Here is a 15,723-nt window from a genome sequence, read left to right as displayed (position 1 = left end):
ATCATGACACTATCACCTGTTACCAATCAAACTGTTTACCTGTGGAATGTTCCAAACAGGTGTTTTTGGAGCGTTCCACAACTTTCTCTGTCGTTTGTTGCACCTGTTTGAAACGTGTTGCTGCATCAAATTCAGAATAAGCAGATATTTGCAAGAATCAATGAAGTTGATGAGGTAGTTTGTATTTCAATATAAAAGCAATTCAAAGGGAAACTGTGTCATTGCTGAGTTGACCAGTTTGGGTCAATCGGGCATTCGTAAGTGCTCCACAACAGTGTGCGGAAGCCTCTGGCCTGCTGCCTGAGAGCAGAGGCGTCATGTTATGAGGACCAAAAGGAAGGAAGCAAGACCAAATCGATGGTTCTGGATGGGAGACACCTTCTCCTGGTGGTGAAAAACAACCGTTACCCCGCCCTGCCTGAGAGAAATGCAGCCGACAGATGTGCAGGAACTGGCCTACACACCCACCCACCCACCTACACAACACACACACACACACTTGCCTCTGAATGCATCCTGCAAAGCTGCTCAGAGCATGGATGAAAACGCCTGCGCAGGACATCCGTCAATAATAAAGCGAGCAGGAGACAAGGGAGGAGAAATGGAGATGGAGGGGGTTGATGGAGCGAGGAGGACAGGGCCTCAGAGGTCACGAATAACTAAAAAACAAGCGGAAAGTTACCTCACCCTCAGGGCAGCCTTGGGTTCACAGAGAACCGACCACAGGACAGTTAATTGAGGCACCACAAGACTGAACTATGAACTGTATTTCCTTCACATCAAAGTATTTTACAGAAGGAGACACTGAAGAGAAATCCTCAAGGTTGGCTTATAAGCACCTCTTGCACAAAAAGCCATTGCAGGATGACGCAAGTGGTCATTTGCTTAGTAAAGAGAAGATTATTTTGTTTCCGCTGGTATGATTACTGCACCCAGTTCAGCTGAAGAAACATTGAATTCTTTAATTTTGAGCTGCAACTTATGTGTTTATTTGTAACAGTGTGTTGTAAATGAGTAAAAGCTACTCCACTAATTTGTATTTTTGCATTTTAGGTGTTGAGTTTATTCTATTGTATGAGAACAGTAGTAAACCGGGAGATGTTTGGCATTGGGTGCTTGGACCCAGTATACCTTCATGCAGGTCTAGTTCAATTTTGAGCTGCAACTTGTAAAATAGCAAAATATCTTTTGTAGAAATGTTTTATGAAAACCAAATGTGTCAAACACAAAATAAAAAATCGGACAACATTACCATGTTTGGACATAAATCCTTTGAAAATGCGACTCGGAAGCAAAGTGTTTGCACGGGGTGTAGAGCTCGTGTGCGTGTCCTTGTGCTTTTATTTGTTTGGATGGAGGACGGATCAATTGTGCGCTTTGTAAGAGGAAAAAAAAAAGAAGGAAAATCCATAAAGGAAAACAACGATTAAGAAAACAGAGAGGGAGATGTAGGTCTCGGCTACTTCCAGGCATTGTGAGAAGAACGGATGAGGGGGGCGGTTGAGGAAAAGTGAGAACATTACTAAACAGGTTCAGCAATGGGCGGAAGCCATTGAGTCCATCCCGTTGGCAAGGCTTGGCAAGCTCATAGTGACTTCCTGCTTCTGTCAGTGCCCATCAGCGACCCAGCGACCCTTTAATTCTTGATAATATGCACAGCTGCAACTATTGAGCATCAAATTGAAGACTCTTGTGAACTTCCTGCTGTTCTCAAATGAGGAACAAAGTTTTGTGAATTTTCATGTGCAAATAACATTTTCAGCATGTGTTTAACCGTCGGTCCTCTAACAGAACAAAGGCAGGGATTCCCCTCGCTTTGTGGTTTCCTGGTTGCCTGGACAGAACTACGTTTGCTCGATAATGTATGGGCTGAAGCCATACTTTGACTTCAAATCCCCGGTTGGTGCCAAAAGTTTTGATTGCTCTTTCAACAATAACAGATCTGCTTGAACTGCCTCTTCCTGTGGTTGCAGAACAGCCTGGACATATAAGGGCAAACGGCACGGACCTGCTGGAAGGAGGAGCAGGAGGAGGAAGCGGGGATATCCCAGGGAGCAGCCTCGGTTGTTTGTCCACTTATTGGCAGAGAAGGGAAATCAAAAAGAAATCATGAAGTTATGAAACCCTGCCTTTGAAGGAGGGGGAAGCAGCGGGCCTCCAACATGGTGCTGGGTGGAGTGGGAGGGAGAAGAAGAAAGAGGGTGGGGGGTAACAAGGAGAGGAACAGTTGACCCAAATCTCCTGAACCACAAAATAATAAATTAAGCGCATGACCTTCATATCCACTGCTGCTTGCAGGGTGGTAAACAACTGGGCACTATACAGAGAAAACATGGCAGTTAAGACCAAACTCTGTGTGCTCTGTGTTACATTTACAATCAAAACCCAAAATTAAATAACCTCACATGTTAACACGCCCTGGGTTTATTCAGAAATGTGCATTTTATTTATTGGTTATTATGAGTAGTGATGGGATTTTCGTGCAAAAGCTTATTTATAATATAATAGTTTTGTATTTTAAAAATGTATGTGTCAGACCCCCCACCTCTCTCTCTCTACACACACACACACACACACACACACAGAGGCAGCAGCTCCAGCTACGTCACACATCGGGAATGCAGTGAGGAGCTGCTGCTGCTGCTGCTAAAGGCCTCAGGATCCGTCACAAAGTAGGTTAACGACGCTAAAGCTAAAAGAAAGTTATCCAGGGGCAACTTTCACTGACCTGTGAACATTTCAATGGAGGCGTAGATCGTGTTTGTGCGGCTCATTTCGGGCGGTGGGTGTCGGCTATTTCATTGTTTCCTCCTCGGTTGCGCTGAAGTTAGCCTGGAGGTAAGGCACGAGCTTTGCTCGAGTTCAAAACAGGCCAGCAAACAAGTAAACAAGCCTGTTATTAAAGTTAAGTATTGCTAATTATCCCTCATTATGGCTTCTTATATTACTTAAGTGGTATGTTTAACACATATGTGACGCACAACGGACATATTTGGACGAACGACTGGGCAGTTAGTCTCTCTATTCATCGGTAAGAGACGTTAATGTTGCTGCGCGGAGCTAACGTTACCGTTAAAACGAGGAAATGTCGCTAATGTGTCTTTAATGTGTTTTGTTTAACCAATTTTATGTTGTTCTTGGTTTTCAGATGAGACTGACGGGAAGAGGAGAGTCACTGTAAAGGTACTGTAAAAGGTAGGAAATGGCGAATAGGTTGCTAATGTTGATTGGAGATACTGTTTGCCGATTAAGTTTTTAACCTGTTCATAACCCATATTGACTGAAGTCAGGTTGTCTTTCTGTGATTTTGTTCAATTTAACTAGCACATATTGCTACACTAAGCGACATTGTGTCAAACATGTTACCCTAACAAGAGCCTCTTGCCTTCAAAATAAAAGCGTGAAAACACCTTTATTGTTACGGAATAGCAAAAGCAGTTGCAAAACCGACAAGAGAGGAGTATATTAATTAAGTTTGTATTTGCTGCCAGTTAGTATAGCTATACTGTGCTTGCATGGAGTCAGTTATCTGTGTGGCTGAAATGCGTAAGGTAGAGACATTTTATTCTGAAATTTACAAACGCCGGATGTCGTGTTTTTGTGCTCCCGCTAGCTTGACTCTTGTGACTGTCATCAACTTTGACATTTTATGAGTTGCTGCGCCTCCATAGCGTTCAGCGAGGGGTCCAGCCCGACTGATTAATGGACAAATGGACGAGCTGTGTGTTTCAAATCGCATGAAAACAAAACAATTGGCTTAAAAACACAGAGTGATAAAACCGTTGAGATTAATTTCCTGGCCCAGCCATCCGCGGATTTGTGTGTGTGCTCATCCGGATTCAGACAGGGGCTTAAATCAGGTCGATTGTGGAGGCGGTTGTCACTCTTTCCTCCACGTGGCCACTGAGTAATGTCAGTCAAGTCCAGGCTGGCAGGCCACTGCATGGCAACTCTAACAATCCCATGAATAGAAATAATAAAAGAATACAAATAAAAAACAAGCCAGAAAGTTAAATGCCGTGTTCAAGCATTGTATTCCTACATCATCCTCTCACCCATCATTATAATCCTCTTACCAAAAAGGACTTATGACGGCCGCAAGACCGGCATACAATCAATCTGAGTGGGTTCCTAATTTCTCCACTGTGACAATAGTGATTTGCTTTGGCTTGTCCCTGTACTTACAATCCATTTAAGCAATGTGTCAAACATATAGAGGCTTTCCAAAAAGGTTGTAACAGTACATTCATGCTTAAGCTTGCTTCCATTGTGCATGGAGTCTGAGAACTGATGACTCAGAGCAATGTTTGTTTGCAAAATGGCTGAAATGATGAATCCCTTATCAAAAATTGGTTAATTCTGTGTCATTGACTAATCAGCTGATACAGCTTGCTTGTTCTCTGTAAAGATTTAATTTTCCCTCTTATGTAATTGTGACACTTTCTCTACCTCTCTGTAATATGTCAGTGTTTTTTAATGCGATTTTTCTTTAAAGAGCTGTATCCTAATGAAGGCCCTCAGGTGCAAGTCAGCACTTTGTCGGCTCAGCTGTCGGTGTTGTTATTTATCCCGCAGAGAATACGCAATATATTGTTATGAGCCAGGTGTTCACATGCATACAGACACATATCATTACACAACATTTCCTGCCCTGTTTTTGTCGCTGCTTCATTTGGAAATCAATAATACCAGTGTGTAAACACCCAAAGACAATAACCATTGTGGCAGATAACAGGCAAGCGCAGATTTGCACCTGTTTGTCTGTCTGTGTACGAGTTTGTGTGCGAGTGGGCTGGAGAGATTTTTGCACGAGTGTTTGTCTCGAGGTGCACGAACACACACACTCGCGCACGTTTCAGGGCAACGCTCGAGCCTGCTGGAAATCCCCGAGCCTTTCAGATTGGCTTCCTGCTTCTCAACTACAAGCCTATTGTTCGATCTGTGTGTCCCCGTTTCCATAGTAAACAAAAGTGTGAAGCATCCCTTAGTTTCCATTGGTTACCTCTTACATAAAATACACACAAGAGCCACAGTTGTGCTCATGCAAATTATAGCTAAAAGCTGAAAAAATAATCATGCATACTGACTGACCTGATGCCAGGAATCATTGTGTTGTTCAGGAAGCAAAAATAAATCCAAGTTGTAGTGATATTACAATATTAAGTTACCAAAAGAGTAACATGACATAACATTTTCCTTTCTCTTTTGGATTTCAGAAGCCTGCTATGTCCGGTCCCACCTGGCTTCCACCGAGAACTCTGGATAGCCCAGAGCGAGCCGTCCCCCAGATGTCAGGGTCAGCGATCTACCGAGCCCCCAACAAGAAGGGGATGTCCGACTTCCGGCCAAAATATGGCCCCTATGACCAGAACGGAGGAGGAGGAGGAGGAGGCGGAGGGATGACCAACAGGTACATGGCTACAGGATCCACAGGTAAGAAGACCACGAGTTACATACTGGTTTCAGGGATGGCAGTCGTGCAAAACAAAAACATATCTTTAGATGTACTTACACTAATGACGCCTAAATGAATACATTGATGGCATCACTTAATTCACCTTTTCATGGATTAATATGAAAATTAATATTTCAAACATTAAATTACACACGCCAACATACAAAAAGACACATTTGATATTAAAGCAATAATAATGAGCACCAGAGGGGTGGGTGGAGATAGAGGCATGGACTTTTTGCATAATCATAGATCCATGTGCACCTTATGAAGGCAAAGGTGTAAAGTTACATTTAAGTCATTTTGAGGCATAAAGGGATTATCTTCGTGGAAAAACTTCTAAATTTGCAATTTTGATGATCAGAGATTAGTTTTTAGGGGTTTAATCAATGCCAGTAGAAGAAATGTAACATATTTTTTAAATATCTGCACCACAGCCAGACCTTTGCATCAGTTGAGTGCATTGGAAAGTTGGCTTCTTCTTCTTCAAAGGGAACTGTGCTGTTAAAAGTGTATTTACATTAATGTGTTTTCCCATAATATCCTAGACATCAGTTTGACCAATGTCTAGATCATATTAAGGAGAAGCCTCAGAATGATGACCTTTTTGAAGACTTTAGTCAAGATTGTCTTGGACTTTTTTTTCATATCTGTTCTCTGACCTAAAGGTGGGCCCATTCATCATTCATCTGGCGATCACTATTACTCCCCTCCCCATGGTCCCAAAGAAGACCGCACCTGGAGCCCTCACATGGACAGCTACGAGCTGATGGTGGGTGCATTTTCTGCAGCTCTTCATAATTAAAAACACCTTTGAGTTGTTCTTCTTGCCCACATTTCGGCCAATCTCTTAAGCTGCCACCCTTCAAACACTGTAAAAGAGACTGCATCATCAAAGGGTGTAATGCTTGTGACATTTTGATCAAATACACACGTTTCTTATGCTGTTCTTTTGATAGCACCGTGGTCCTGAAAAGCCAGCGAACTATCACTCCAAAATCGATGCAGATATCGACTCCCTCACCAGTATGCTCGCAGATCTGGACAGCCACCCACAGGACTCCAGCACACAAGTACGACAAACTAAATGATTGAAACTAGATGGATATATTTTCTTGAGAAATTGCATATAGGCAGAGTTGACCTAAACATTTGCCTTTTTTTATTTTCATTTTGTCTGACTCCTCCAGCTGTACGACAATGTGCCTTACAACAAATACCTCTCAGGGGATCATTACAAGCCTGCACACCAGAACGCAGCCCCTCCTCAGGGTCGGCCATCCATGGGTTACCCCCCTCATCCCCAGAGCCAATACCACCCAGCGCCCCCTTACCCCAGTGAGCACCAGTCACCTCAGTATTCCACCTCCCACCAGCAGGACTACTACTCCTCCTCCACCCCTAAGCCCTACCCTCAGCCCGTCCCAGCCTCCTACACCACAGCCTCGACTCCCACCGGGCCCAGGTTCAGCGTCCAGGTCAAGACGGCGCAGCCTGTCACCTACTCTCAGACGGGGAGACAGGCCGAGCAGGCGTACACCCCACCCCCTCCTCGCCAGCACGTGTCACGCCCCCCTCCCCAGACTCAGACAAGTCCGCAGGGCTGGTACCCTCCTCATCAAGCTCAGGAGATGCACTCTGAGGCGGGGTACAAGGGGAGCGGCTCAGGATCTGGAGGAAGAGTTAACCAGCTTCCACTGTCCAAGAGAGGGATGGAAAATAATCAAACAGGATCAGGGGCTGCACAGAGTCCTGCGTATCAATCCAGCAAGGTGGGGACACATATCTACATCTTTAGCGTGCTTAGAAATTAAATGTGACCTTTGAATTATATTGGAACATTGTGAAATGTAGACTTTCACTGATTGAAATGCAATGTGAGTATTTATTTTTCTTCATAAATACTGTCATGACGGCATTATTAGAAATTAGATATTAGCCGGTATGATACGTTTTAGTTCCTGATCCAAGTAATACTTTCATATATATTTTGCTTTAAAATTTTTAACTAAATCATATCTGATAAACAAATAAGCAAACAAAATTATGAGTCTGACTAAACATTGTATTGGTACTTTAGTTTTTGATTGTAAGTGCTACTAAGACATTTCAATCAATCCCAAAGAAGTAAAGGTTCAATGTCCAGCCCCTAAATATCATAGATATTAAATAACTGCTAGCGAAATGGGTGAACTCATGTCTCCTCTTTCCTTCCAGCAGGGGGTAGTAACAACCAGGCCTGAGGAAGAGTTGGAACGGCTCACCAAGAAGTTGGTATATGATATGAACCACCCCCCTTCGGAGGACTATTTTGGTACAGTCATTACACTAATGACATTTAATGGCATTTAAATGAAAACAAACATACAATATTTTGATTGACGTTTCATGCGTCTACCTTCCACTTTCAGGTCGCTGCGCCCGGTGTGGCGACAACGTGGTCGGTGATGGCAGTGGCTGTATCGCCATGGAGCAGGTGTTCCATGTGGAGTGTTTCACATGCATCACCTGCCACGCCCGTCTCCGGGGGCAACCGTTCTACGCCCTCGACAAGAAGAGTTACTGCGAGAGCTGTTACATCGTAAGTAAAGGAACAGCCGTTCAACGAAGGTCTAATGTTGCTTCATTCACGCTGTTTGTGGTGCCATTTTGGCACGTCGAGTGGCCTTCTACAGCCTCTTATCCTCATCCTGCTCTGTCATTCCTTCTTGTCAGAGTACATTAGAGCGCTGTTCAAAGTGCTCCAAGCCCATCCTGGACCGCATCCTGCGGGCTATGGGGAAGGCCTACCATCCCCGCTGTTTCACATGTGTGGTTTGTAACTGCTGCTTGGACGGAGTGCCCTTCACTGTGGACGCAACCTCTCAGATACACTGCATAGATGACTTTCATCGGTAGGAAGACTTTCGTACGCCAAGCTTATTCTTTCATGACGATATGCCTGATTTTCTGTGACGGGCTTGTCCGCCAACTGTAAGTTCTGATGCTTGTTCTGCCTGACAGGAAGTATGCACCTCGCTGTTCAGTTTGTGGCGAGCCCATCATGCCCGAACAGGGCCAGGAGGAGACAGTCAGGATAGTTGCTCTGGACCGCAGCTTCCATGTGAACTGTTACGTTTGTGAGGTGAGTGAGCTGCTGTGCAGCTTATTACAACACAAAATACCCCAAACAGCTGCGTGTGTTGATTTCAAACTTCTCATTTGTTATGTTTGAGAGTTTTTAACTGTATTAAATGTGAAAGTCCAACGTGGCCATTTTACATACATGTATATAGTACAAACGAAAGGCTTTTGGAGTGCTCCAGATCTGCTGGATTTGTTGCAGTCTTTGGTGTATTTGTGGGATGAGTCCTTGTGAGAGTGAATTTGAACTGATGAAGTGTCCGTGTTCGTCAGGAATGTGGTCTCCTGCTGTCCTCTGAAGGGGAGGGTCGAGGCTGTTACCCGCTGGACGGCCACATCTTGTGTAAGAGCTGCAGCGCTCGCCGCATCCAGGACCTCTCAGCCAAAATCTCCACTGACTGCTAACGAACCTGCTGTGACCGTGCCACCAGTGAAGCCCTTTCACTCTCGCCGTCAGCGTATTACCAACACGTCAGCACCGGAAGGTGGCGCCCCTGCTTTATTCAGATTTGCGAGCTAGTTATTCTTTTTTTGTTGTCTTGGTTGCGCCCCTGGTTGACATTGACATTGCTATGGTTCCCTCTGTTGGTATGTAGCTGCAATTTCATTCGCGGAGGAACATTTTCTGTTGTTACTGTTACTGATTCGAATTAGAGATGGAGTTCTGATGGAGCAACCATCTCACTCATGTATTCAAAAGTCCTACTACATTTTCTTTCCTTTTTGGTACACAGCTGCCCCATTTGTCATATTTAGTTCAGTATTTGACAGTGGCCTGACCTGCAGGCAGCTTGGGCTCCACTTCCCATTTATTCACATCGGTACTGCTCGACCTTTAGCTTGCACATTATTATCACTGTCAAAGACAATGAAGTATGGAAGGATAACATGGATTTAGACCTGAAAATGAGGGCGTGTCTGCAGAGAAACAGCATAAATGCTAATTAGGATGACATGTAAATCCGTCTACACAATGGGACCTGTACATTTGTAAAACACTAAATATCAAGGTGCAGAACTGCCTCAAAACAAGCTTATTAAAAGCACATAATGCAACAACTGTGACTGTACATAACGGGCTGGTTTGACAATGAAACTGTTCCCAACTGCTTTGGAAAGCAAGTAGCCTTTAGTGCAGTGAATCTTTGCAGAGAAGTAGCCTCATAGCACGAGAAATGTAGACGAAAGGAATGTGTAGTTAACGTTGCAACCCAGACGTTTCTTTCTTTAGCTTTTTATGAAATGCTAGTCCAATATTTGCTAGAACAAATCTCTCGTAGATCTCAACACTCAGACATGACAATATCGTGTTGTTTTCTTAAAATCGAAGCTCGTATCAGGATTTTTGCCATTTTTAAAATCACCCAGAATAACATTTTTGAATGTCTACGAAACGCAATCTTGCTTCGTGTTTTTTTTGTTTAACATTTGTTGTTGGTTGATACTTGACTGTTACGTTGAAGATGATGGTGCAATGAAGTCAAAGGCTTTCTTCTGTTAAGGAAAACAGGGTGTTCGCCCCTGATGGGGGCTTGAAAACATCCTACCATGTGAAGCTTGAGCCCCATGTGAAGAGTTTGTACATGTGCCATTTAGGGAAAGTTGGAAACAAATTATTCTCGAGTTATATTAATTTACTTGACTTTGACTTTCTGTTTAATTTTAACACTAGATGAAATAAAAGTGGAATTTCATGATATATTGTTAACAAAAAAAATTTGATTGTGATTTTGTAAAACAAGTCTTCACATGCGGATTTGATTTTTGTTCATCTTTGCACTCACGTGGGCCAAGTTGTCATTCTGAGACTTTGGAGCTACAGTATTTGTGATGATTGTGTTGAACCTCTCTCGTCTTTCCGTCCTGGTTTTTGTGTATGTGTAACTTAAAGGGCTAGAAATTTGAAAGCCTTACCTCAAGGATGTCATTGAAACTGGGTTTGTCTGTAAATTCTGCTTTTGTTTTGTTTTTTGTTTTTTTTTTGGTGACAGATCTTGATCATGCTCAAAAGGTTCAGAGTTGCATTTTTCATCTCTTGTTAATTTATCTCATGATGTAAATACTGTGTCAACATTAATCTGCTTTCTATCATCAAGGTTATCATTTCATTCAGATGTGTTGCTTTTAAAATCTCGACCCATGCCATCTCTTTTGTCGTACTCCTCGAATCACATCATTTTGTTTCTGTTACGCAGCCATCCATACGTCCTCCTGACTGTGTGTCCAGTTTGAAATGCTGTGAATTGGAGCTTGTAGATGAAAACCTGTGGTACTGCAGCAGACCTCCGTCTGCTGGTGAACTCACAGAGAGAAGGAGGTTCTGTGTGAAATGAACAGGTTGTTTGAGTAAAATGGAAGTTGGTTACATAAACGGGAGAGCATGTGAATACATGAGTGGATTTTCTCCTAATACACGTTGTAGTAACATTATTGATGATTAAAATGTCAACAAGTGCATCAGTGTGTCACTTTTTACACTAATGTTCAAAACTTAAAGGGGCACTCCACTGATTTTACACCTCAGTTTGACAAGTGACATTATAATCTTTATCCTGAATGACTTATGAAATGGGTTAGTTCGGTTTGGGCTTGGAGGACACTATTTTTTAGCAAAAAGCCTCCCTTAAAACTTTAAATATGTTGGCATTCACCAGGAAGGAAGGGCTTGACAAAAAATGCAATTGTGCTGTATTTTGGGAAATGTAGGACCCAGTGTTACAGGGGGCTTTACCCATATTTGAGATGAATGGGCTTTCTTTTGTAAGTGGAAAGCCCCTTAGAGGCGAATGAGAAATCAGGATATTGCCTGACAAACATGCCCTTTTAAATCAGAAAATTTTATTGTGCATGCCAGCCAATCTCTGAACATACAACCTCATCGCTGTTTACAGTTGGCAAGCATATTCTGCATCTTCCAGTTACAACAACGTGAGCAGACATGGATCGCCTTAACTTTAAAAATGTACAGTTAAAAACAAAAACACTCCTCTCTTGTGTTAACATGAGGTGAACGTCTTCCAGAAGAAGTTGCGGCAGCCCGCCTTGCGCTCTCTTTGGGAGAGGGGAAGATGTCGCCGCATCACCTCCTCCCTGACTCCCACCTCCTCCTCCTCCAGCTCGGGGAGCATCTTAACCTCGTCTCCTCTCGCCACCATCAGTTCAGACACAAACTTGAGCAAGAGCAAGTGAGCCAGATCCTAAAGGTGGGCAGGAAAGGAAAAAATAACTGAAGAAGCACTCCAGACACCATTTAAAGCTGCTCTCCTTGAAAGAAACCAGCTCTTAAGGGGCTCATCGCTCATTTCAGCTCTTAAAATCTTTGCAGTGTTTTGATTCATGAGTCACTCACCTTGTCGTCGGCGAGGTCCGCTCTCAGTGTTTCTGTCAGCATGTCTCTGCGTGGGGAACCGCTGACCTGCACCAGCAGCACAGAGGAAAACAAAGCCACAAGAAGTACCTGCACCTGAGGGCGAAGCATCTCCACCTCAAACAGCAAACACGAGAAGCCAATTCCCTGATTCTCTTTTTCAACGCTGGTGATGTGCAATGCTGCGAAAGTCCAAAATACAGCAAACGCCAGTCACTCGGAAACTTATCACTGTCTGCGTAGGATGTGTTGAGCTGATAAATAGGCCCCTTCATCTTCAAATCCTCCTCATCCTCAAGCCAATGAAAGGATGTGATTGGTGGAGAGGAATGGCGGTGAGGGGTGGAGGTTGTGAACAGAAGTGTCACCGGACAGGATAAGGTCATTATTAGCCAATGATGACATGCACAAAAATGCTCCTGTAACATAACCTCCAAGATGTGATGTTTAGTGCTCATGTTGCAAAAATGTGAAATATTAGCTGCAAAGCACAAGTCGAATTAATTAATGGTAACATGGAACTTAAGTCCTGTCAGTCATGATTAGCTACACCAGCTTTGCAGGTGTCCTGAACTCAACGTGAGTCCTGCATGCTGTGCAGTCCCGCTAATGACACAATGTGACTCAAATGTTAATGAGGCTGCCTGGATGCTGCTAACCAGTCCGACGCGCCACCACCATCACTTTGAGTCAGAGGAAAATGAACACGGAGAACATCTAAATGTCAGGCGGCAAACAAAACACTCGATGTTAAGTGTTTTGTTTGCAGTCTGGGCAAAAATGAGGAGATAATTATAGTGTTTGGGCAAAAGTGGTAGAACAAAAACTGGTAGAGTTCTTCCGTGGAGTGTTATTTCAATCTTGCCTGACAAGGAAATTTGGCAATAATTTATCGTCTGATCACCTCGAAACATGATGTCAAAAGAGTGGGAAGGTCACAGGCTCCACCAAGCTACCAGCTAATTTAGTTCAGGGGTTGCCAACCTGAGGTGTGGGACCACCCAGGAGGTCACAAGATCAATCTGAGGGGTCAACTTCACTGATTTTACACATGAAAGTCAGTTTACAGATCTTAGGGGGTACTGCTGTATGTGTGAACAAAACTGGATGAAGAGTGTGATTGTGATTGGCAAACTGTTGGCAACCAGGTAGCATTGTGGGTAATGTAGGCGCCATTGTTGACAAGGAAGAAGAAGGTGTGGAAGAAGAAAAGACAATATCTTTGGTTCTGTTGCACTGATTTAGGTATTTTCATCATTTATGCTAAAATTACTTTTTTCCCAGTTATTTAAGGTTTAATCACGCAATATTGAGGAAATTAGTTACAAAACTATTCAAGCTGGATGTAATTTTGTAAAAATAATAACATCAAGAGTAGACATGCATGCTTTTTCACCTTTACATGAGCTAAATTGATGAGCATGACCTGTTTTCATTTCATCCCTGTCAAAAAAAATGTATATTTTGCTATTTTCTGCCTGAATCAATCGTGCTACCCTGAGAGTGAAAGCCCTCTTACTTATTTATTGTTCCACATTAATCCAATTCATTCAACTTTTAATGCTGCTCCACATTTTCCCGTCCCCTCATGCATCCTCAGTTTGAGAACCACTGACCTTTTTCCCACCACAGGACTTTAAGTCTGATTACTCAGTCTTTAATCATGACGCGACTTGACTTTACGTAACATTTTCCGCGTAGTGAGGGTGTCGTGACCGCAGGCGTCACGCCGCGCTGCCCTGGACAGAGGAGAGGGGTCCACCGGTGTGGTGATCACACAAATCACACCTCCACTGGCTCCACACCTGCTGCTACATTATATAAAACAGTGTCAGCAGTTTGTCAGGGTTAATTAAACATCCTCACCCACAGCTAACAAGCAGTGGATTCCTCCTGCTAATTTGCACATAAATTTCAAGCTGGTAAGCCTCAGGGCTGCTGAAGCTTCCACAATATCTCGTCACTGCTGCTCAGAAACTGTCTTACTCCCTCATCACAAAGAAAAAGTCATGTTTTGCAAGAAAACTATTGTCCCAACTATTCTTGTAGGCTTATCAACTGAATTAATATAGAGAAGCTGCACTTTGTTTGCAACACATTCGAATTCGAATGTGAATGTGTTGGAAATGGTGAGATTATCCAGACTCTTTCCTGGCTTTTCTCTGCTCTCAGTTTGTCCTGTGTGTTTCGTGATGTTCATATTCATAATTTTCACTTACTCATAAAATGACAATGGATGCATTGCATTCACAACCTTTTGCTTATGTAACTGTTTATGTGTGCTCTGTGTGAGCAACAGCTGAACAACTCAGCGTTGTGAAGTGTACTTGAAGAAAGCCACTCAATCCATCTGGAAAAAAGAGGTCCTCGTGTCCAGTTTGTTTGGGTGAAAAACTGAGATGCTCTGATGTATTGACATATTGATCATATATCTATCAGTCTGCCTGATCAACAAGGACCATTAGTATTTTAGTCTCAATCATAGAACGGCTTCAAGTCCTGCATCCAAAATCTTACTTAAGTAAAAGTACAAAAGTATTTGCATCCAAATATACTTTAAGTACTAAAAGCAAAAGTCCTCATGATGCAGAATGGCCCATTTCTGAATCATCTAATGAGATTATAATGATTGATGTATTAACTTGTGCATCACTTTAATGTAGCAGCTGGTGAAGGTGGGACTAATTTGAATTACTTTTTATACTGCTGGCCAGCTTTAATCTCCAGTAAAAAATAACACTTTATTTGTTGATAACATTTCGCATTTATAATTTGAATCTGTACATCAACTGGTAACCTAAATTATCAAGTAAATGTGGTGAGGTAAAAAGTACAATATATCCCTCCAAAATGTGGTGTATGGTGTGGTGTACTCTGTCCACTGGGTGTCGCTGTAAGATCGCATTTTCATTCAGAGCCACAAACGCAACAGTGGACTCAAATGCATAACGAAATATCCGCGAGTTTTTTTTTAAATGCTAAATTAGCCTATTGTACTGTTAGAAGCTGTTTAGCACATGTGTCTATAAAGTTAAAGATCTATCTAATTAGCCCTTCAATTAACAGGTGAGTCGGCCAAAATGGCGACCTCATCGACGGTAAACACGACGGACAGCTTTCAAAATAGAGACATATTCAGTCTAATGAGTGTAGCGGAATATTTACGCTCGGAAAATGAAGCTCGTTCTCCATATTTTGTGTGGGTGAGTTTCAAAATGAAGGTAAAAGCGTAGTTTGCACTTAGCCTCATGCGGAGACTTGATGATGTATGTCTGTTTCAGTGTGGCGTTGCTCCTCGACTCACCTTTCTGTGGAAGCAGTCCAGTGCCGACAGGTAAGAGAGCAGCTCAGTAACAATAAATGAGACCATACAGTCAAGAATTACCCGTTTCACCCAGGAATGAGTAGGACCAGTGAACTCTGGGAGGTCCAGACAAACAGTGGATATTACTTCAGCCACGCTAATATACTATATTACCTTCTCGTGTACACAGCTCTATATGCCAGGACTATTGAATGTCTTCCCTCAGGGGAAATATTGCTGTTAGAGAGCACCTGTCTGAACTTATATACAGGACATGGTGCAGTGTGGAATCAGATAAAGCAAATACTGTTTGCAACTGCTGTTTTATTACCCGTCCTAACATTACATGATCTAATAAGAACTGGAGTTGCTCACATTTTCTTTCTACCATATTATGCATGTATGGCATATGCATGAGATTACACAGTATTACTACCACATTTAAATGAAGCAATGAATTGCTTCCCTTTGCTA

General features: G+C 42.8%; 2 protein-coding genes across 7 annotated transcripts; one reads left to right on the top strand and one right to left on the bottom strand.

The window, feature by feature from the left end:
• The first annotated feature begins 2,579 nt into the window (after window positions 1–2,579).
• trip6 (thyroid hormone receptor interactor 6) lies at window positions 2,580–11,033 on the top strand. Of its 6 annotated transcripts, none has more exons than XM_041965051.1 (11): window positions 2,580–2,672; window positions 3,149–3,195; window positions 5,217–5,433; window positions 6,124–6,227; window positions 6,415–6,528; window positions 6,646–7,227; window positions 7,676–7,769; window positions 7,867–8,036; window positions 8,171–8,349; window positions 8,459–8,579; window positions 8,852–11,033. In XM_041965051.1, the coding sequence occupies exons 3-11, from the start codon at window positions 5,226–5,228 to the stop codon at window positions 8,981–8,983; spliced, it is 1,704 nt and encodes a 567-aa protein (XP_041820985.1). In that variant the 5' UTR covers window positions 2,580–2,672; window positions 3,149–3,195; window positions 5,217–5,225; the 3' UTR covers window positions 8,984–11,033. The 6 variants fall into 6 exon arrangements, with proteins under 6 accessions (XP_041820985.1, XP_041820979.1, XP_041820983.1 ...); XM_041965045.1 differs by having other exon boundaries at window positions 7,673–7,769; XM_041965049.1 differs by lacking the exon at window positions 2,580–2,672 and adding an exon at window positions 2,735–2,782 and having other exon boundaries at window positions 7,673–7,769.
• A 541-nt stretch (window positions 11,034–11,574) lies between these two features.
• sst5 (somatostatin 5) lies at window positions 11,575–12,056 on the bottom strand. Its single transcript, XM_041965497.1, has 2 exons — window positions 11,928–12,056; window positions 11,575–11,775 (listed from the first exon to the last, which is right to left on the bottom strand). Exons 1-2 carry the CDS (start codon window positions 12,054–12,056, stop codon window positions 11,575–11,577), a joined length of 330 nt encoding a protein of 109 aa, XP_041821431.1.
• Window positions 12,057–15,723: the final 3,667 nt, after the last annotated feature.

The sequence above is a fragment of the Chelmon rostratus genome, chromosome 23 (genome assembly GCF_017976325.1).
Source record: "Chelmon rostratus isolate fCheRos1 chromosome 23, fCheRos1.pri, whole genome shotgun sequence".
NCBI classification, from domain to species: domain Eukaryota; kingdom Metazoa; phylum Chordata; class Actinopteri; order Chaetodontiformes; family Chaetodontidae; genus Chelmon; species Chelmon rostratus.
The sequence above is the reverse complement of the archived record's forward strand: the minus strand, read 5'-3'. Positions and strand labels throughout refer to the sequence as shown.